Below are 21,890 nucleotides of genomic sequence, written 5' to 3' on the forward strand. Positions count from 1 at the left end.
AAAGGTCACTTTTCCATCTGGGCTACCTCTCCTCCTGTCCCCTTACAATCAGAGTGGTGTAGCTTGAGAGATCGGAAAGAGACATGGCGGAGCAGCTGTGCTTCTGCCACCCAGGGACCGGCGCCGGGAGCAGCACCGCCACGGCATCCCAAGGGGCTCTCGGGCTTCAGGGAGCGCGCTCGGGAAGCCCCTGGACCTTCTGCACCTCCTCTGGACCCTGGGCTCCAGTGCCGCCCTGTCCCTGCTCGGACGCTCGCAGGGAGCGCACTCGGGAAGCCCCTGGGGCTCTCGGGCTTCAGGGAGCGTGCTCAGGAAGCCCCTGGACCTTCTGCACCTCCTCTGGACCCTGGGCTCCAGTGCCGCCCTGTCCCTGTTCGGACGCTTGCTTCTCACTGAAAGCATCAGAGTTCTCACTGCGACCTGCCCGAGTTTTCTTGGGGCACCAGAAGGGATGGCCTCACTTGTGAGTTCCCTTAACAACCGTCTCCCCTAATCAAGACTATCCCTCCCCTGTCAGAAGGCCAGTGGACCAAAAAGTGTGGCCCTGTGTTACTTCAGCAGCTGGTGCTCGTGGTGGTTTGTGTGTGGGTGGGTGCTTGAAATAACATCTGAGTCACTTTGCCTTTCCACCTACCCAGGGCTTGAGTTGAGACTTGGATGTCTGTGTTAGGAACAATGACAGTGGAATTCATCGCGTTTGGCTTAGCAGTTTACAAAAGGACGCAGACTTAAAGCTACTCTGAATGTATGCATTAGCCCAGGGTTGAGTGACTCATTCATCCATCCATCCACCCATCCAGCTATCCATCCATCCATCTATCCATCCACCCACTCACCCATCATCCGTCCATCCATCCATCCATCTACCCATCCACCCACCCATCCATCTATCCATCATCCACCCATCCACCCATCCACCCATCCAACAAGTAGAGCCCCCTACTCGGTGTCAGGCCCAGCAGGGCAGCTGTGTGATTACGGGCAAAGTACGTTAACTTTCTGAGCTTCAGTTATTCTAGCTGTTAAAAGGGGTAGTAATGCTAATCTTGCAGGGTTGTTGCGATGAGCAGAGATTGTGCATGGAAAACTTCAGGCTTACAATCCTGCACACATCAGGCCCTCGATAAACAAGCTATTCTTATTACATCAAAGCAGATGACGTGTTTTCTGCCCTCAAAAATCAAAGGGCATGTGTGATGGTGCAGGTGCCCAGGTTGAGATCCAAGCCCCGCAACTCACTGAGTGACCATGGATAGGTACCCTAATCTCTGCGGGCCTCAGTTACCCCATCTAAAAAAACAGTGGCAGCAATTCCTACCCTCATGGGCCTTGTTATGAGGTACCAGCCGATGCCGGACACACAGTAGGTGCTTCTCCATAAACGTAAGTTCCTCTCCTGTTCCCACACTGTCGTGACACACGGTGGGATGGTAAAGCCGCATTTGGGGCCTCCTCCCCCTTTCACAGATGAGCAGAGAGAGGCCAGAGGCGTTGGTGGACAGCAGCTGGGTGAACGTTTACTCTTTCCTCTGGAACCCGGGAATGACCAGTGCTTTTCGAACGAGGGTGCCCAGCCTCAGGGTGACCCAGATCCGGAGCGACGGGAGCCGGTGGCTCAGCGTTTGCGAGCGGTCTCTGTACTTTTTCCATTTGGGAATTTGGAGTGGATTCAGAGTCATCTCTGCAGGATCATGCCTCCCGCCCCCCTTTACTCTGAGAGTGCTCCTTGGGTGGGTCAGAAGGCACGGGGTAACATCCAAGACCCTGCAAAGCGTGCGTTCTCCCAGCCAGGCTCACCTCCTCAGCGGCCCCTGCGAGTCTGTCACTGAAAAAGCCTCGATACCCAATTGAAGAACTTCAGCCCCACACTTAGAAGCAAAACAAAATACAACCCTCCCCACACACCCAACAATTTGGATAGACTGCCAACATTTCAAAAAACACCAAATTTTCCATTAAAAAAGCTGGGATTTGGGCTTCTCTGGTACAAAGTCAGACTATCTGCCAACACTGGGCCTGCATTCCTGCAAGACAATAATTGTTGGGAGTTACACAGAGGGGGCGTATGCACTCCAGTTTGCCACAGTCCCCACCGCTCCCTATTGTCCCTGACACTGAGGGCAAAGGAGTTATCTTCCTTGAGCTGCTGTTTCTCTTACACCCACTGGACCCCCTCACATTAGAAGACCATGTGGAGCAGGGGGTCTCACACGAGGGCTTGTTGACGCAGAGAGGGCTGGGCCGCCCCCCAGGAAGTCTGGGCAGAGTGCGAGGATGTTTCTCACTAACAGGTTTCCCGGTGGTACTGATGCTGCGGGACCCGGGACCCCGCCCCAAAGTGGAGTGGGAGCCAGCCTGCTCGGGTTCAGACCCCGGCTCCGCCGCGTAGCCTTGCCCCTGTGACGACCTGGAACTGGTGACTTCACCTCTCCGTGCTTCAGTTCTCCCCGTCGGCAAAACGGGGACCCTACCGGCTGCCCGAACAGATGGGGTGGTGGGGACCGGAGCAAGCCTGACACTTACATGAGGGCCTCAGTAAGATGGCTGTCACCACCTGCCGGGCCTCCCCGGCCGTCTGCGGTCCTGGACTGGTCTTGGCAGTCCGCGGAGAGCTTTCTGTTTTGATGTCAACATTTTTGGGGGTAGAGTTTCTTCACAATTGGGGTGTGCCCGGAGAAGTGTGTCTTGCATGAGAACATCATGTGTCATAGCGGACCGAGGATTTAACACAGCTGTCCTGAGGGACCCCCTGGGGTGAGAAGGACGGGGAAGAGAGGAAGACCACTGCCCCCTGCCCCAGGCCGTGCAGCCCGGGGAGGGACGGGCCCTGCTCTGGGCCCGGCTCTGTCCTTGGGAAGGACCCAGCACCATGCAGGGGGCCTGCACGCAGGGAGCACTGGGCAGTGTGTCCTCTGATCTCTGCCCGGCTGTTGGGGGGATGCTGTCACCAGTGACCAGAGGGAACAAACAACATCTGGGCTCCCGCAGGCCTGCCCAGCCACCACATGTGGAAGGCGGGCACTGCCCCTGGGGGGGGGGGGGCGCAGAGGAGCCGGGCGCTTCACTTCCTGAGGTACCAGCCAATGTCTGACACACAGCAGGTGCTTCTCCATGAATGTAAGGGGTGGGTCCTGGAGACGCCTTCTGGCCTCAAGACTCCGGGGGGCTGCGGGCTGCAGGTGTCCGGCCCCCGGGACTTTGCTGGTGAAGGCACCTAGCGGGTCTCATGTTCGGCAGCATGTCGAGGTGGTCTTGACGTCGGGGCCTGACAAAACTGCCCCTTCCAGGCTGGGTGCCCTAAGGCAAGTGCCTTCCCTGCCTACTCAGAACCTCAGTCTTCTCTTCTGCAAAATGGAGACAACAGTAGCCATCACCTCCCACGCACGTGTCAGGAAGAGGTGAACTCAGTCGTCCACGCAAAGTGTACGCCTGCGCAGGTGTAATAAGCACTGTTTCGTCACTTGACTCATGGGAGACGTGCGGGGGCCCAGCCTGGCTGGCTGTCCTCAGAGCGCCATGGTCTTGTGCATCGGAGCTACCTGCTGTTTCTTAAGTGGATGAGTGAAGGATGGTTTAATAAACGTTCTCACGAACTGTTCTCGGGGAGGACCGAGATCATACCCGGCCAAGGACGCTGACAGTGTCTGCCCCACAGAGCTGGGTGCCGAGTGAGGGACCCGGGCAGGCAGGGCTGGGCTCAGAGCCTGCAGGCAGCGGGGGTGCTTTTCGGGAGAGCCAGCTGTGCCGACGGGGGCAGGACTGGTTTGTGCAGGAGCAGGAAAGGTGTCAGGGAGGTCCACACCAGATGGCGTGTGCGTTGTTCGCAGGGAGGGAGCTCGGGCAAGGAGCAGATAGCAAAGCCCTGCTGAGGCATCAGTGCACGACCCCTAAGGCTCCTGGGGACACTGAGCAGCCCAGAACAGCCACCAGTGACCTTCAGAAAATCATAGATTTAAAAACAAACCACAAATTATTGCTGGGTCTTTCATCGTTGGGCAGGCTAACGCTGAGGGTAGGAACAGGTGGAGGAGGCTGGCACCAGGGAAGGCAGTCACCCTTCCAGCGGACTTCTCTGGGACCCGTCTCCCCAGAGCTCAGCCCTCTGTTGTCCATGAGCATAGAGTTGTCACAGAAGCTGCCCGGAGTGTGAAACTGTCAAACAGTTCATCTATCATACAGTTGTCACCAACGGTCTTGTGTGTGAAACTGTCCAAGGTTGGTTGTCAAGTATGTAAAATTGTGTAAGAAATTGCCTCACAATTGTCCTGTATGTGCAACTGTCGTGAAACTGGGGTGCGTGCAGTTGCCCTTCTTTTGACAAAATATTGGACAGTTTCTTTGCTTTTTATATTATAGGGATAAGGTTGCTGCATGTGTGTGTGTTTTTGAAATACTTTGTGTCTCAGTTTCTTCTCCTGTACCTAGTTCCTAAGGGCTGTTTCGAAGATCAAATGCAGTGGCGCAGTGGATAAAGTGTCAACCTGGAATGCCGAGGTCGCCGGTTCAAAACCCTGGGCTTGCCCGGTCAAGGCACATATGGGAGTTGATGCTTTCTGCTCCTCCCCCCTTCTCTCTCTCTCTCTCTCTTCCTAAAAATGAATAAATAAAATAAAAAAATGCATTATGGCTCACAACAGTAGGCACATAGTAGGTACTCTGCCTCCTGGGGAGAGGGGAGGGTCCATGAGAGAGGCAGAGGGGCAGGGGCAGTCCCAGGGAAACTGTGGAGGGCACTGCCACCCTCTGGCCAACTCTCTGTCTGGGTCAAGTGGGCATGGAAGGAGGCGGCTGAGCTTGATCTGAACTGCAGACCCCCAACCCAAAGGGGCAAGAGGCTGTGTGGGGTGGGGGACCATATCGAGGGGCCTAAGAAGATCTGAAGAGGTTAAGCTCATGTTCCTGCCCCAGAAATCACACCTGCGCCTCCGTTAGGGCACCTGCCACACTGGGGGGCATGGCGGGAGGCAGGGGAGCAGGCAGACCCAACCCCACTGCTCAGAGTTTTCTTTGTGCTCGGAGTTGGGAGGTCAGAGTACTACCAGAGAAGTAAGAGACAGCTGTCCCTGTCCCATCCTTTCTTCTGCTCCCAACACACAGGGAGGGAGAGGGGAATGTGACACATCTCCCCACAGAACAGATAAGCGGAGTCAGGAGCCAAGTCAGTGGTGGGGAGGGAGAGAGCTTTGAATTAGACATGTTTTGAAAATGTAGCACTTGACTGGCCTTTTTAGTAGCTGAAAGCTCTGCCATCTGCTCCAACGTATTAAGAATTGAGTTTTAGAAATACAATGGAAATTTAGAGCGGGAAAAAATGTACACATGTCATGTTTGTAATCTTCTGTTATGTATTCTATCTAATCATTAAGCCAGTTACACACAAAGTAGGCCAAGGATTACCACCCTTAATATGCAAAGAGCTCCTAGAAATCAATAAGAAAAAAAAAAAAACAGGAACAATTCAAGATGGGAAATAGGCCAAGATATTAATTCAAAGAAGACAACTGGGCCAATAACCTCATGAAGAGCTGTCCTCACCTCACTAATTATTGTCAAAATGATGATTAAAACAAGAATGAATTATTACTTGTGATGGGCAAACTATAAAAGACTGAGAACATCCAGAACTCCCTCTCAAGAAAGGAATTTGGCCAGTGTCTACTGAAGTTTAAAAGCTGTAGTGACACCGCTTTACAGATGGTGCCTAGTCTGACAGAAGGGCCAGCACTTGTTTAGGGGCCCCACAGTGGGTCACTGGAGAGCTGGGCTGGAACCCTGGTCCTTCCCGTCTGGCCTTATGCATAGCCTGGCCCCTGCCTGGGGAGGCCATGCCCACTGTACCCGCTGTTGCACCCGCTCCGGGGCTGAGAATTCCTGGGGGCTTGTTGTTCCAGGTGACACGTCTCCTGTTGTCACCCCTGCCCCACCACGACGAGACTCCCAATCAGCCCTGCTCAGCAGCGAGACGTAGAATGTAGAAGCATAAAGGGGCTTCATCTGCAAAGAGGGGAACCGTATCCTTCTCGCCCAGTTAAAGCCCAGACGGAGGGTCGGAACCAAGATGGGCCTCTGCAGGCGGGCATGCGGGCCTCTGACTTCGGGCGGATGCACGAAGGGACCGGGGCTGCAACCGGGCAGAACCAGGCTGACGTTGGCTGGGCGTCTGCCACACGTAGGACCTTGTGCTACTCGGGTCCTTGGGGGAAATCATCTCACCTACCCCCGTTTCACGAGTGAGGAAACTGAGGCTGAGGAAGGTGATGTGGCTGACCCAAGCACTCATAGCGAGGAGGCGGTGGGAGGCACCGCCGAGCCCAAGCCCCTGACTGCTGGGGGCCCTCCCTGCTGACTCCTGCCCGGGGTCTCTCTAAAGCCAGACAAATGCCACTGAAAGCCGTATGTCTCTCAGGGCCCAGAGAGGGGGCCTGCCAGAGAGGGGCCCGGAGCTGTTTGTGAGGACAGACAGAAGCAGGAGTGACTCCAGACGGGAGGAGAGAGGAGGCTCTGAGAACAACTCAATCATTTTCCATCTGAGCTCTGCGCTGTGGGATGAGACCTCAGCAGCACTTCCTGGACCGTCCATAAGGCCTGCTCTATGCACAGGTGTCCTGAGTGTCTGCTTTCTTTTTCTTTCTTTCTCTTGACGGGATGTGGGGATGTCGGGTAGAGGTTGTTGATGCAGGAAAAGAAGACAAACCCCGAAGCGGAGCCGTTCAGCCAAAGCGGTCCTGGGAGAATGTCTACCGTTGGCGGAGATGCTTGGCTCTGGGGAGGAGGTCGAGCCAACCTCAGCTGTCCCGGGGGCAGGGACCCCAGCCGACCTCTCCGCTAGTCATCCATTAGGACCTGCTCTGTGGGGACTGCCCCCTCCACCAGTCTGGGGCCCCAAGGACAGCGTCTGGCTGATAGCAGGTGTTCAACAGATGTGCGCTGTGTAGAGGACACTCTGGACATTCAGGGACGAAAGTGAACAGAGAAGTGTCACCTGCACTGCACTTGGGAGTTCCAGTCCTGTCCTCTGTAAGGGCCCAGGGCTGCCGCATGAGGACTGTCAACACTCGTCAGGGAAGACTTGCTCACGGACGGTGGTCTGCTCCAGGAAAGAGAAGGGAAGGCTTCCCTTCTTATGGGACCTCCACAGAAGACATTTTATAAAATCAAAAAGGCCAGGCCCTGGCCAGTTGGCTTAGTGGTAAAGTGTCAGCCCAGCGTGTGGATGTCCTGGGTTCGATTCCTGGTCAGGGCACACAGGAGAAGTGCCCAACTGCTTCTCCATCCTCCTCCTCTCACTTATCTCTCTCTTTCTCTCCCTTCCCCTCCTGTAGCCATGGCTCAATTGGAGCAAGTTGGCCCAGGTGCTGAGGATGGCTCCATGGCCTCTGCCTTAGGCACTAAAAAGAGCTTTGTTGCTGAGCAATGGAGCAACACTCCAGATGGGCAGAGCATCGCCCCCTAGTGGGCTTGCTGGATGGATCCCAGTCGGGGTCCGTGTGGGAATCTGTCTCTCCCTCCCTTTCTCTTGCTGAATAAAAAAATTAAAAGAATCTTTAAAAAAGGCCAGACTGGGTAAGGCATAAGGAACCCCCTCCTTCTTCAAGGGATTTGATGGCATAAACAGTGTCGTCATAAATGATATCTGTTATCCAGGGACATAGGAAGTTAACAAATAAGTGTCAGACTGAAGGAAGATACCTCCCATATCAAAATCAACAAGGGATATTAATGCAGATTATGTAAGAAAATCCTATAAACTGACAAGAAAATCCAATAAAAAATTGGAAGAAAGAAAAATTCAAAATAATTAAAAAATGAAAAACTAAAATAAAACATTTAAAGGAAGGAGAATAAAATTAAATAAGATTATTTAAATTTATTTAAAATAAAATAGCATTTTATTTTTTAAATAAAATAGCATTTTAAAATGTAAATGATGAAATTGAAGTAAAATTAAAAACTCAAAGCATCAAATGTCAGAACAAAAATAAAAATTGTAAAAATAAAATTACAATTCAAAATAAAACCTTTACAAAGGAAATTCAAATGTTTCCATGTAGAGATAAATGAAAAAAATTTTAAGGGTAAAATCAGCCATTTGTGACCATTTAAAAAAGAAGAGAAAACTGGAATACAAACAAGAGCAGGGTCTTGCATAACCGATGCTGATAATGTGCTCTGAATTAAGGAGTCTGATTGACCCAAATGCCGGCCGGGGTGGGGGCAAGAAGAGAGAGGAGGAAGAAAACCATGTCTGAGAGGCGGCATCTGACTGGGTTTTTCCAGCCCGCTGTGGGCAGGGGGTGGGCCCACAGGCCCCACCACGGCTCCATCCACAAATAGCCATCACATCATTTATACATTCATAATGTGTCAGCACCACGCATGCACGCACGCATCCATCCTCACTACTGCCCACTGAGGCCCAGTTTCCCAGAGGAGTGAACAGCAACTCAGAGAGGGTGAGTCACTAGGCCATAGACACACAGCACTTGGGACCACCCTACCCTCTGATTCTGGGCTCCTCAGAGTAACCTTTCTGCGACGAGTTAGGTCCGCGGAGGACGTCCCAATAGAGGATGACTGACGTCAGGCTGGAACATTCTGAACACCCGAAAGAGCCACGCTCCCATGAATCACGCCGGTCACGACCACTGATTGAGCACCGACTGCCTACCAAGTGGGTAGCGTGCCCGTCTCCTTGCTCTTTGAGAGAACCGTCTGATGTCGGTGCTATTATTGTCTCCATCATCCCCATAGGGACACTGAGACTCAGGAGGAAAATATTTTCACCCAAGCATAGCGGTAGCCGAGCTGGGAGCTGAGCCCAGGCCTGTCCGGCCAGATCCCACTCTCCACGCCTGGCGCTGGACGCTCTTCCCCGCCGCTCACAGAGCGCCCCGTACGTGCCAGGAGTGCATTCCGTGCCCCAGTTAGAAAATTCGCCAACACAGGCACAGAGGAGAGAGAGGACCTGCCCGAGGCCGCTCAGGTGGGGAGTGGCAGGGCCCATGGCCGCGGGGACAGCTCGCCGGCCTCCGCTGCTCATCCGGGACTTGTGAGAGACAGCGGTGCCCGTCTGCCAACCCCGGAGCGGGCTCCAGAAGGGCAGTGGTGACATTCCTCCTCTGTGTGTCTCCACCCCTGCGGATGTGGGCGCCGCTGTCAGGACTCAGGGAAAGTGGAGGCTTCTGGCAAAAGGGGGTGGTTTCTCCATGTGATCTCAGTCCCCCAGGCTTGGGAATGCCTTTCCTTTGAGCTGGGGAAACAAAATCCCCACCCACGATGATAGTGGCGCCCCCAGCACGGGCCACAGAGCAGGCCCTATGAGCCATTCGGCATGACTACCAGAAATCATCCTGTAGCGGGCAGCGGGGGCCCGGCCAGCCGTGTCCGAGAGGAGTTAGCGTCACCCGTGCGTGTGTGGGAATCAGGCCATTGCTTGCAGGCCCTGGGGAGATCCCTAAGGCTGGGGCTGAGGGCGTGTGTGTCCTAGCCGGTGCTGACGGTTGCACGGGGCTAAGAAAGGAGGCTCTGGCCGTGGAGACCTGGGGGGGGGGGGTACATCCCAACCTGTCCCCATCCAGGCTGTGTGCCCCTGGCAAGTTGATTGCCCTCTCTGAGCGTGGAAGGCCTCCTCTGTGGAGGAGTCAGATCAAACAAACTCATGGGCTTTTCCGCAGAGGAATGGGGAGAAAGGCTGGCAGGGCGGCAATGCACCCGAGCTTTGGAATCAATTATCTTGGTTTAAACCGGCCTCGCCGAATTTCCTGGCCAAGCTATTGGACTTGGTCATAGGAAATTGCTAATGAGGGGCTGTTTTCTGCCAATAAACATGGCAGCTTCATATATGTCATCTCGTGCTCCTCTCTCTTCCTGCAGTCCCTGCCTCTGTAAGATGTGGATAGTAACAGTCCTCTTACGAGTTGCTGTGAGGATGAAACCAGGCTGGGGGGCCACTGAGCTCCGCAGTTAGAGCTTGGGGTCTGGGACCAGGCAGAACTTGATCCTTGGACTGTGTGACCTTGGGCCAGTTACTTAACCTCTCTGTGCCTCAGTTCTGTCATCTGTAGAACAGTACCCACCCCATAGGTTTCATAGGGGAATTTAATCGGTTCCCATGTATGAAGTAATACTTAGAAAAGTGCCCGGCATTTTAAAATAAAACCATCCAGGTGACGTCTGACATAAAGTAATTGCTCAGCCATAAAACCAAATCCAAAAGAGACTTCTAAACCTTCGGTGCCACTGAATGTTAAGTATGTATAAAGAAAAAAAAGTATATGTTATGTTTTTTAAAGAACATATGTGGGTGTAGATCTACAGGTGAGGAGAGTGCTTCTGGGTGTCCAGTGAGCCCAAGGCCATTCTGTGTCCTGACAGTGTCCAGAGCCAAGGCTCCGAGGCATGGTTGCTCTGTGTCTGGCTCAGACCTCCGCCAGGTCCCTTTCAAGCCGCAGACTCAACGTGGCACTCAGGTAGCTCTCGAGGCCCTCCCGGGGCTCCTGTCCCTGCCCTGGCCTTTGGCCATTCAGAAACCTCTGCAGACGGCCTCCAGGCTGTGCACGGCCTCTCCGTCCCGTCCTCCCATCTGACATTTAGCCTGCGACCTGGGAGAAAGGCGAAGCAGACGGTGCGTGCCCAGATACAGCGGGCTCTCCAGCTCCAGGACAGGCCGCCCTCCCTCCCTGATCAACGCTGCCCTCACTCTGCTCTCTCCCGGACCCCCACCTGCACCCTTGGCTTGGGGGACCCTGCTTGAGCAACTTCCCTGCTTGAGGCTTTCAAGTGCTGGTCTCAGAGGTCTTGGGGCCTTTGCGGCCTCAACGTTCCATTCTTCACAGCCCTCTCCAGACCGCCAGGGAAAATGAAAGCTGGACTGCTCTGCTAACTGTAAAGTACTGTGCCCACGGGAGGGGGTGAACGGCAGCGCTGAATGGACTTTCTGGAGAAGGCAGGATCTGCCCCTGCGGTGGTGCAACCAGGAAGAGCCAGGTCCCACTCACACGTGCCAGGTGACATTGGACAGGCCAGCTCCTCTCTCTGAACCAGGCTTCGTCTTCTGTAAGGGGGGGGGGCACCTCCCCCGGCAGGGTCATTCTGTAAGGGAGGGGGCACCCCCCCGGCAGGGTCATTCTGTAAGGGAGGGGGCACCCCCCCAGCAGGGTCATTCTGTAAGGGAGGGGGCACCCCCCCGGCAGAGTCATTCTGTAAGGGAGGGGGGCAACCCCCAAGAGGGTCATTCTGTAAGGGAGGGGGGCACCCCTCTAGCAGGGTCATTCTGTAAGGGAGGGGGCACCCCCCCAGCAGGGTCATTCTGTAAGGGAGGGGGCACCCCCCCCAGCAGGGTCATTCTGTAAGGGAAGGGGGCACCCCCAGCAGGGTCATTCTGTAAGGGAAGGGGGCACCCCCCCAGCAGTGTCATTCTGTAAGGGAAGGGGGCACCCCCCCAGCAGTGTCATTCTGTAAGGGAAGGGGCACCCCCCAGCAGTGTCATTCTGTAAGGGAAGGAGCACCCCCCAGCAGGGTCATTCTGTAAGGGAAGGGGCACCCCCCAGCAGGGTCATTCTGTAAGGGAGGGGGCACCCCCAGCAGGGTCATTCTGTAAGGGAAGGGGCACCCCCCAGCAGGGTCATTCTGTAAGGGAGGGGAGCACCCCCCCAGCAGGGTCATTCTGTAAGGGAGGGGGCACCCCCCAGCAGGGTCATTCTGTAAGGGAGGGGAGCACCCCCCAGCAGGGTCATTCTGTAAGGGAAGGGGCACCCCCCAGCAGGGTCATTCTGTAAGGGAGGGGAGCACCCCCCAGCAGGGTCATTCTGTAAGGGAAGGGGCACCCCCCAGCAGGGTCATTCTGTAAGGGAAGGGGCACCCCCCCCAGCAGGGTCATTCTGTAAGGGAGGGGGGCACCCCCCAGCAGGGTCATTCTGTAAGGGAAGGGGCACCCCCCCCAGCAGGGTCATTCTGTAAGGGAAGGGGCACCCCCCAGCAGGGTCATTCTGTAAGGGAAGGGGCACCCCCCAGCAGTGTCATTCTGTAAGGGAAGGGGCACCCCCCAGCAGGGTCATTCTGTAAGGGAGGGGGCACCCCCCAGCAGGGTCATTCTGTAAGGGAAGGGGCACCCCCCAGCAGGGTCATTCTGTAAGGGAAGGGGCACCCCCCAGCAGGGTCATTCTGTAAGGGAGGGGGCACCCCCCAGCAGGGTCATTCTGTAAGGGAAGGGGCACCCCCCAGCAGGGTCATTCTGTAAGGGAGGGGAGCACCCCCCAGCAGGGTCATTCTGTAAGGGAGGGGGCACCCCCCAGCAGGGTCATTCTGTAAGGAAGGGGGGCACCCCCCAGCAGGGTCATTCTGTAAGGGAGGGGAGCACCCCCCAGCAGGGTCATTCTGTAAGGGAGGGGGGCACCCCCCAGCAGGGTCATTCTGTAAGGGAGGGGAGCACCCCCCAGCAGGGTCATTCTGTAAGGGAAGGGGCACCCCCCCAGCAGGGTCATTCTGTAAGGGAAGGGGCACCCCCCAGCAGGGTCATTCTGTAAGGGAGGGGGCACCCCCCAGCAGGGTCATTCTGTAAGGGAAGGGGCACCCCCCAGCAGTGTCATTCTGTAAGGGAGGGGAGCACCCCCCAGCAGGGTCATTCTGTAAGGGAAGGGGCACCCCCCAGCAGGGTCATTCTGTAAGGGAAGGGGCACCCCCCCAGCAGGGTCATTCTGTAAGGGAGGGGAGCACCCCCCAGCAGGGTCATTCTGTAAGGGAAGGGGCACCCCCCAGCAGGGTCATTCTGTAAGGGAAGGGGCACCCCCCAGCAGGGTCATTCTGTAAGGGAAGGGGCACCCCCCAGCAGGGTCATTCTGTAAGGGAAGGGGCACCCCCCCCAGCAGGGTCATTCTGTAAGGGAAGGGGCACCCCCCAGCAGGGTCATTCTGTAAGGGAGGGGGCACCCCCCAGCAGGGTCATTCTGTAAGGGAAGGGGCACCCCCCAGCAGTGTCATTCTGTAAGGGAAGGGGCACCCCCCAGCAGGGTCATTCTGTAAGGGAGGGGGCACCCCCCAGCAGGGTCATTCTGTAAGGGAAGGGGCACCCCCCAGCAGGGTCATTCTGTAAGGGAGGGGAGCACCCCCCAGCAGGGTCATTCTGTAAGGGAGGGGGCACCCCCCAGCAGGGTCATTCTGTAAGGAAGGGGGGCACCCCCCAGCAGGGTCATTCTGTAAGGGAGGGGAGCACCCCCCAGCAGGGTCATTCTGTAAGGGAGGGGGCACCCCCCCAGCAGGGTCATTCTGTAAGGAAGGGGGGCACCCCCCCAGCATGGTCATTCTGTAAGGGAAGGGGCACCCCCCCCAGCAGGGTCATTCTGTAAGGGAAGGGGCACCCCCCAGCAGGGTCATTCTGTAAGGGAAGGGGCACCCCCCAGCAGGGTCATTCTGTAAGGGAAGGGGCACCCCCCCCAGCAGGGTCATTCTGTAAGGGAAGGGGCACCCCCCAGCAGGGTCATTTTATAAGTGAAGAGGGGCCACAGACCCCCCCGCCCCCGCCAGCAGGGTCAGTGTGAGGATCAGTGTGAAGGGAGCACCCAGCGGCTGGTGTCACTGGCTGTTCAGGGAGTCCCGATGCAGGAGGGCATTTAGGGTTCTGATGGGTCACCCCACCTTCCAAGGCTAAAGTCCCCACACCTTGGGAAGGACGTGCTGCCAAAATCAGGGTCCTTAGAAATAAGCATATGAACTAAGGACCTGCAAAATGTGTGGGAGGGGGGCAGGCACCACTGGAGGCCATTTGGTGTCACATTTGGAGCTCCGGAGCCAGACCCCCTGGGTTCACATGCCTGTGGCTGTGTGACCAACTGGGCCTTTGTCTGCGATCTGCAATATCATGATCTTCCTAGATCCTGCCTCCTAGAGAGTCCACGAGGACCGCATTGACTCAGCCGTCCATGCTTCCCGACAGCAGTGAAGGTGACACTGGTCTATCAGCGGGTACGCAGCCCCCCACACACACACTCATTCACACATACCCACACCCGTGTGCACAGAGATGTGCATGCACACTCACCCACTCACACACACGCTGATGTGTGTATGTGAACTCTAACACATTCTCAAATTAATAATCACCTTAACACTTGCAATGCACTCTGATAGTTTCTAAAAAAGAGGTTGGCAAAGTATAACCCATGGGCCAAACCTGGCCACCAGCCTAGTTTTTGTATGGCCTTTGAGCTAAAAATGGTTAATTTTTTTTTTGTTTGTTTTCAGTGAGAGGCAGAGACAGACTCCTGCATGTGCCCCAACCAGGATCCACCCAGTAAGACCACTAGGGGACGATGCTCCACCCATCTGGGGCATTGCTCAGCAACCGAGCTCTTCTTAGCGCCTGAGGCAGAGGCCATGCAGCCATCCTCAGTGTCCGGGCCAACTTGCTCTAATCGAGCCATGGTTGCAGGAGGGGAAAAGAGAGGAAAGAGAGAAGCGAGAGGGGGAGAAGTGGAGAAGCAGGTGGGCGCTTCTCCTGTGTGCCCTGACTGGGAATTGAACCCAGGACATTCATATACTGGGCCGATACTCTACCACTGAGCCAACCAGCCAAGGCCTGGTTTAATATTTTTAAAGCATTGTAAAAAAAAATCAAACCCAAAACAAAGAAAAGAATGTGACAGATCGCAGCGCCTACATGATTACGTAGATAGACCTTTATAGACACGTTTGCGACGCCCACTCTATTTTATCCTGTTCTGTTCCTTGTTGCTCTGGTCTGCTCCGCTGCACTCCCTTTCATGAAAAATTCTGTCTGCGCTTTACTAAATGTATGGGCCTGATTTGCTGATGGGTTGATTGTACCTCAGTTTGAAAGACTTTGAATGGATGTGAGCTTTAGTTTTTCCACTAGATGGAAAGATGGGTGGATACACAGTGAGCTGACAGAGGAGAAGAATGAGGGGAACAAAATGAATACAGTCACCTCACCCACGTGACATCGGAGGCAAGCAGGGTCGCACCTTTGTGTCTCGGATTTCTGGGCTGAGACGGGGACCCCCACAGACCTGCCTCTTCGGCCGGCCGGGGCTCCTCATGGAGGAGCCTGTCTATGTCCCCTGTCTATGTCATTCCCTCCGAGGGCTCTGTTCCCCGCTGATGGCAGAGACAGGAGAGCACGTCTCGGCTGTCCTTGTCAACGCCTAGTTCAGGGCCTGGCCTGGACGACGGGCTCAATAAATATTTCTTTGTGACTATGGTGACAGGCGAGTGGCGGCGGAGGCCCTCCGTGACAGACTCTGGCCCCGCTCGCAGTCTGACCTTCACTTCCTCTGGTCGCACAGCCCCTTGGACACTCTCCTCCTAGACAGAGCCTTTCCTTCCTCTCGGCGGAGACCCCAGCCGCTTGCCCTGCTGCCCCTCAGCTCAGCAAAACCCTAAACCCTTACCGCTCTGCTGAGGCTCCTCGGACGCCTCTGCCATGCAGTCCTCAGCAAGGCACTGCCAGGGCCCTCTTCTGTTTCTAGGCACGGGCCTTGGAGCCTCCAGACCACTGGGTCTGCAGCCCTGCTCGGCTGTTTTAAGTTCCTAGATAGGCTCCTGCCCCCTTCTGAGCCTCAGTCCCCTTGTCCGAGAGACGGATGTGACACAGGCAGAGCCACAGGGAGGGTGCTCAGTCCACACTCAGGGCCAGCTCTCACTGGGTGGTATCAGGGTCTCCTGTGGAGGCTGGGTTGGGGTTGAATGGTTTCCATCCACGGAAGAGGGACGTGCATTCCCCTCGGGGGTGGGAGCCCTGTGAGGTGAAAACAGCCTCCCTTTTGAGCCTCAAGTTTGGCTTCAGAACTGGCTGCAGAGGGAGAGGGCAGGTGAGTGGAGCTTAGTTTATTGAGCAGCTTTGTGCCAAGGATGCTGCTTCCCTTTTCTCCACCAGCCCCTATTTTATGAAGAAAACCCTGCCCAGAGGGGCAGAGGGACTCGCCCAAGGTAACATCCTACCGACACATGGCACCCTCGCTCCGCCCTTCAGTGGTACCGTGTCCCCCCGCGGCACTGCCCACCCTCGCTCCGCCCTTCAGTGGTACCGTGTCCCCCCGCGGCACTGCCCGCCCTCGCTCCGCCCTTCAGTGGTACCGTGTCCCCCCGCGGCACTGCCCGCCCTCGCTCCGCCCTTCAGTGGTGCCGTGTCCCCCCGCGGCACTGCCCGCCCTCGCTCCGCCCTTCAGTGGTACCGTGTCCCCCCCGCGGCACTGCCCGCCCTCGCTCCGCCCTTCAGTGGTACCGTGTCCCCCCCGCGGCACTGCCCGCCCTCGCTCCGCCCTTCAGTGGTACCGTGTCCCCCCCGCGGCACTGCCCGCCCTCGCTCCGCCCTTCAGTGGTGCCGTGTCCCCCCCGCGGCACTGCCCGCCCTCGCTCCGCCCTTCAGTGGTACCGTGTCCCCCCCCCCCCCCCCCCCGCGGCACTGCCCGCCCTCGCTCCGCCCTTCAGTGGTACCGTGTCCCCTGCTGCACTGCCCGCCCTCGCTCCGCCCTTCAGTGGTGCCGTGTCCCCCCCGCGGCACTGCCCGCCCTCGCTCCGCCCTTCAGTGGTGCCGTGTCCCCCCGCGGCACTGCCCGCCCTCGCTGCGCCCTTCAGCGGTACCGTGTCCCCCCGCGGCACTGCCCGCCCTCGCTCCGCCCTTCAGTGGTACCGTGTCCCCCCCCCCCCCCGCGGCACTGCCCGCCCTCGCTCTGCCCTTCAGTGGTACCGTGTCCCCTGCTGCACTGCCCGCCCTCGCTCCGCCCTTCAGTGGTACCGTGTCCCCTGCTGCACTGCCCGCCCTCGCTCCGCCCTTCAGTGGTACCGTGTCCCCTGCTGCACTGCCCGCCCTCGCTCTGCCCTTCAGTGGTACCGTGTCCCCCCGCGGCACTGCCCGCCCTCGCTCCGCCCTTCAGTGGTACCGTGTCCCCCCCCCCGCGGCACTGCCCGCCCTCGCTCTGCCCTTCAGTGGTACCGTGTCCCCTGCTGCACTGCCCGCCCTCGCTCCGCCCTTCAGTGGTACCGTGTCCCCCGCGGCACTGCCCGCCCTCGCTCCGCCCTTCAGTGGTACCGTGTCCCCTGCTGCACTGCCCGCCCTCGCTCTGCCCTTCAGTGGTACCGTGTCCCCTGCTGCACTGCCCGCCCTCGCTCCGCCCTTCAGTGGTACCGTGTCCCCCCCCCCCCCCCCCGCGGCACTGCCCGCCCTCGCTCCGCCCTTCAGTGGTGCCGTGTCCCCCCCGCGGCACTGCCCGCCCTCGCTCCGCCCTTCAGTGGTACCGTGTCCCCCCGCGGCACTGCCCGCCCTCGCTCCGCCCTTCAGTGGTACCGTGTCCCCCCCCCCCCCGCGGCACTGCCCGCCCTCGCTCTGCCCTTCAGTGGTACCGTGTCCCCTGCTGCACTGCCCGCCCTCGCTGCGCCCTTCAGTGGTACCGTGTCCCCCCCGCGGCACTGCCCGCCCTCGCTCCGCCCTTCAGTGGTGCCGTGTCCCCCCGCGGCACTGCCCGCCCTCGCTCCGCCCTTCAGTGGTACCGTGTCCCCCCGCGGCACTGCCCGCCCTCGCTCCGCCCTTCAGTGGTACCGTGTCCCCTGCTGCACTGCCCGCCCTCGCTGCGCCCTTCAGTGGTACCGTGTCCCCCCGCGGCACTGCCCGCCCTCGCTCCGCCCTTCAGTGGTGCCGTGTCCCCCTGCAGCACTGCCCCTGACATGCATCTTCACCTGGTCCCACCTGGAGACCGGCGTTTAGGGGGACGCACCTTGCCCTGTGCTGAGCATGACCCCAACCTGGAGACCAGAAATCTGGGTCCTACCTCATTGCTACCACTGCCTCGGGCACCAGCTTGCTGGGTCTCAGCTCTCTGGGCACAGAGGACAGAGCTGCCTGCCTGGCTGTCCACACAGGGCTCTGCTGTACACAGAGAATTACTCAGTCCACCTAACAAGCATGGAGAGGATGCTGGAATTTTCCTTTGACAAATAAAGGAAAAGAGGCTCAGAGAGGGGAGGGGGCAGAGGTGAGACTTCTCCCCCCCTTCCCCAGTCCCGGGAGCATTCCACTCTGCTGGAAAGTGGGAGGGGGCAGTGGATGGATACTTATGAAGCACCTACTGTGTGCCTTTGGGCACCCTCCCTCTGGGATGGTGGCAAATCTTCCCACTGACAAACAAGTAGATACAATTGTTCCCATTTCGCAGACACGAAGCCCTGGGTCAGAGAAGGCACGTGGCCTGCCCAAGATGTCACATTAAGGCAGGAGAAGACTTTAGAATTTGAACCCAGGTCTATCTGAATTCCAGAGCTCCACCCTCTGCCCCCTTACTGCCTCGGGTCTAGAAGGATCAGAAAAGCACCATGAGGATGCGCCGGACTCTTGCCTCCACCTCTCCCCCTCCCCAGCAGGCCAGGGACGTCAAGGAGTCAGTCCCGGCATTGCTTAGTGAGTCCCTGTGCTGGCGTAGGAGTGCGGACCAGAGCCCCCTCACTCTGTCCAGTGTCCCACTGCCAGGACACCCCAGCATGCTTTTAAGAGAAATGTCCCCATCTGGTTCTGATTCACTTATATTTATATTTAATTAATCAAAATGTTGTTTTGTAATAGACACTTGAGATCCAAGAACCTTTCTCAAGCCTCTTTCTTTCCATTTTTCCTGTCTTAAAGACAGAAACATTGGGTTTCATCAAGAAGCAGCGACTCGGGGGCCCGAGGAAGCGTGGGGTCCGTGGGCAGCTGGCCCCCAAGGGTGATGGCTCAGCCTGGGCTGCTGCCGGGCTCAGAGGGTCCTTCTTCTGACCTTGCAGAGGAGGCTGAGGGCTGGGGCCAAGGACTGGGCATGGAGGGGAGGCTGGCTGGGGAAGGCGACGCAGGGACATCCCTCCACACTGGCAGCTCCGCGAGGGCAGACCCCAGAGGTTCCAAACACAGAGCCGAGCACAGAGGCCGCCCCGTGACATTTGCTGTGTGAACACTGAATGAATGAATGAATGAATGAATGGGGCACTGCCAATACCTGCAGAATACATTCTGCCAAAGTTAGTCCAGAATGTCAAAGCCAGTAAGACCCTCAGGGATCTCGCAGGGAATTTTCCAAGCAGCTCTCTCATGAAGAAATGGTCTTGGCGGTGTGATGAGTTTGGGGAAGGCTCTGCCCTCTGCCCTCACCGAGGTGCCGTGAGCGCTCCGGGAAATCGCGCAGTCAGGAAACCTGCTACAGCCGGCGTTGCCCACAACCGATCTGGCTGGGGTTCCTGCAACCGACTACCTTGCAGAATATGCTACAGAAAGAGTTTTTCTACCACCTACGCCCGCCGCAGTGCCAACGGGGAAGCCGAGGCTGTGGGTGGGGAGGAGGGGACATCCACTTGCCCAGAGTCACCCAGCACAGAGGGGTTGGGCGTGGGACTGACATCCAAGGCTACCTCCATTACACCTGGCTGCTGAGTGGAGCCACAGCCTCTCTCTGGAGGTCCTGGGCTGGGTACGCCTGTGTCCCCAACACAAGAGATCAAGTGCCATGGGGTGGGGGGCTGAGAGTCCCCCACCAAACTGGGGCAGTGCCTGACCTTGTCACTAAGCACCTGGGAATGAGGGGAGGGACCGGAATTCTTCTTCTTCTTCTGTATGTGTCTTTTTAGAACTTGGAAATGTCTTAAAGATCTTCTAAACTAAGCTCCTCTTCAGATGGGGAGACTGAAGGTCTGAGAAGAGAGGAGTAACATGGCTTGGAGACACCCGTGTCCTGTCAGGAGGGCTGGGATCCCAGCCTGTCCTGCTGCCCACCTGCTGCGTGCCCCAGGACACTCGGGCCCCCTCTCTGAGACTCAGTTTCCTCGTGCAGAGAACAAGCATCTCCCCCTCCCTCCGCTAGGGTGTTGTGAGTAAGCCAAGAACACAATGGACAGGAAATGAGAATGACTAATCCTTCCAAGTGCCCACAAGGAGCCTGTGCACTTGACATTAACTCATTCCCTCTTAGCCACATCTGCCCTGTGAGTTGCACACCTAAGATTATCATTCCTATTTTATAGAGGAGTCCATGAGGACAAAGTTTTTGTTTTTTGGGGGGAGGGAGGGGTCTTTTTCTAGAACCGACAAAGATTTTAGAGCCTCAGAAGGGTAAACTGAGGCCCAGAGAAGTAAAATGACTTCATCAAGGTCACCCAGCTAGTCTCTGGGGAAGCCAGGATTTGAACCCCGACAGGCTGACTGTAGAGCCCAGGCACTGAACCTCTGTATCAGGGCCGTTCACAGAGGAGTGTCCCCAGGAGGTCCCTAACTCCCCTGCTCTCTGGAAGGCCACCCACCCCTCTGCTCCTATGGTTCTTCTGTCCAGACACCAGCCCAGCCCCTTCCAGCTCCCCGACGGCCCCTGTGTTTCCTGCCCCTCCCCAGGAGCGACTGTGTCCGTACAGAGCGCTGTTCACCCAGATGGACGAGGAACCCCAGAGGGGAGATGCTCATTCCCACGTAGCCTCGCTCAGACCTGACCCAGAGCTGGGTCTTCCACTCACCCGCGGGACAACTCAGCCGAGTCGCTTAACCTGTCTGAACCCTGCCATCCAGCTTTATAAAGACGGGGTGCCTGCTAGGTTGCGAGGCTGTAGGGGGGTTCCCTTAGTGTGTGGAACACCCTTGGCACGGCGGCGGGCATCTGACTGGCTGGCTCTCAGACTGGCACCCAGAGGCTGCAGGGCTGCCTGGCTCACGCAGACACTTGTTTGCCCCCTCCGCCCGTGGGCTCTGCCAACCTCAGTTCTGTAGGGCAAGTCCCCAACTTGCCTCCTGACAATGTTCTGACCTCGCAGCGACAGGCAGGGGCATAGAACCTTGAGGTGAGAACGCAAGGGGTCCCCGGTGTTGTGGCCCAGGGACAGTTATAGCCTGGACCTTGGTTCATCTTCCTAGCGGCCCTAGAAGGTCAAGATGGAGACAACAGCAGGGGCTTTTGGAGGGGGTGGACTTCTTCCAGACTCAAACTCGGCCCTCAGGTCTCCCTGAGCTCCTGCGCTGGGGGCCCGGGGTGGGGTGGGGTCCACCGAAGATCATCACTTCTCGAAAGTGACACAGTGAGTCAGAGTCGGTGATGAGATGGCGGCACCCTACCCTGTCCCGGCCCACGGCTCATGATGTCACCTCCTGGCTTCTCGTGGATGTTAAGGATGGATTCTAAGCCACCAGCTCCGTGCTCTCGTCCCAGTGCCCTCCAGCCTGGCACCTGGGGCTTCCTGTCTTTGCACCACCCAGCAGGGATGCTACCTAGGGGGTGGGGGCCACGGGAGCCCTGGGAGGTCCCTTCCCTCCTTGGAGAGTCTCCTTGGTCCAGCTCGTGAAACTCCAGCTTGCCGAGTGGGTGCCACGGGCCTCAGTCTCCCCATCTGTAAAGTGGGGCTGACCCGTACCTGGCGGAGTCAGTAGCCCAGGGCACCGGTCAGATGCCGCAGGGACCATTCCCCAGTCTGCCCTGCTGTGCCTGCCCAGCCACCCTGCCCGGCTGCCTCTCCTCCTACCTTGCTTTTTCCTTCGGTTCAGAGGGATCATGTCCGCGGCGTGGGCGACGAGCAGCAACAGGCAGAGTGGCACCCGCATCTGGGCAGCCTGGTCCGGGCGGGTGCGCGCGGGGCTCCTGGCACCCAGGCGGCGCCCCGCGGGGACGCTGGAAGCCTAACAGCCCGGCGGAGACCCGACGGCGGCGCGGCGAGCGCGGGGCTGCTCCGGGCTCTCCTGGCGCATCCGCTGGGCGCGAGGTCCGTCCCGCCGCCAGGGACCCACCGTCCGCCCAGGGGCCGGCCGCCAGGTCCAGTGTGGGCGTCGGCGGAGCGGGGACACTGCGGCGGCAGCGGGGAGGAGCCGGCGGCGGGGCGGCGCGTTAACCCCCTCTGGGCTGCGCGCGCGGTCGGAGGTGGGGCGGGTGGGGGCGGAGGTCG

General features: G+C 57.8%; 1 protein-coding gene across 1 annotated transcript in view; it reads right to left on the minus strand.

The window, feature by feature from the left end:
* RSPO4 (R-spondin 4) overlaps positions 1-21,552 on the minus strand; it is a 31,302-nt gene extending 9,750 nt beyond the window's left edge. Inside the window, exon 1 of the mRNA XM_066235368.1 lies at positions 21,474-21,552. Within this exon, the coding sequence (XP_066091465.1) occupies positions 21,474-21,552 (79 nt within the window). The remainder of the gene's footprint in view (positions 1-21,473) is intronic.
* Between the last annotated feature and the right edge of the window lie 338 nt (positions 21,553-21,890).

Source organism: Saccopteryx bilineata, chromosome 6 (genome assembly GCF_036850765.1).
Source record: "Saccopteryx bilineata isolate mSacBil1 chromosome 6, mSacBil1_pri_phased_curated, whole genome shotgun sequence".
In the NCBI taxonomy this organism is placed as follows: Eukaryota; Metazoa; Chordata; class Mammalia; order Chiroptera; family Emballonuridae; genus Saccopteryx; species Saccopteryx bilineata.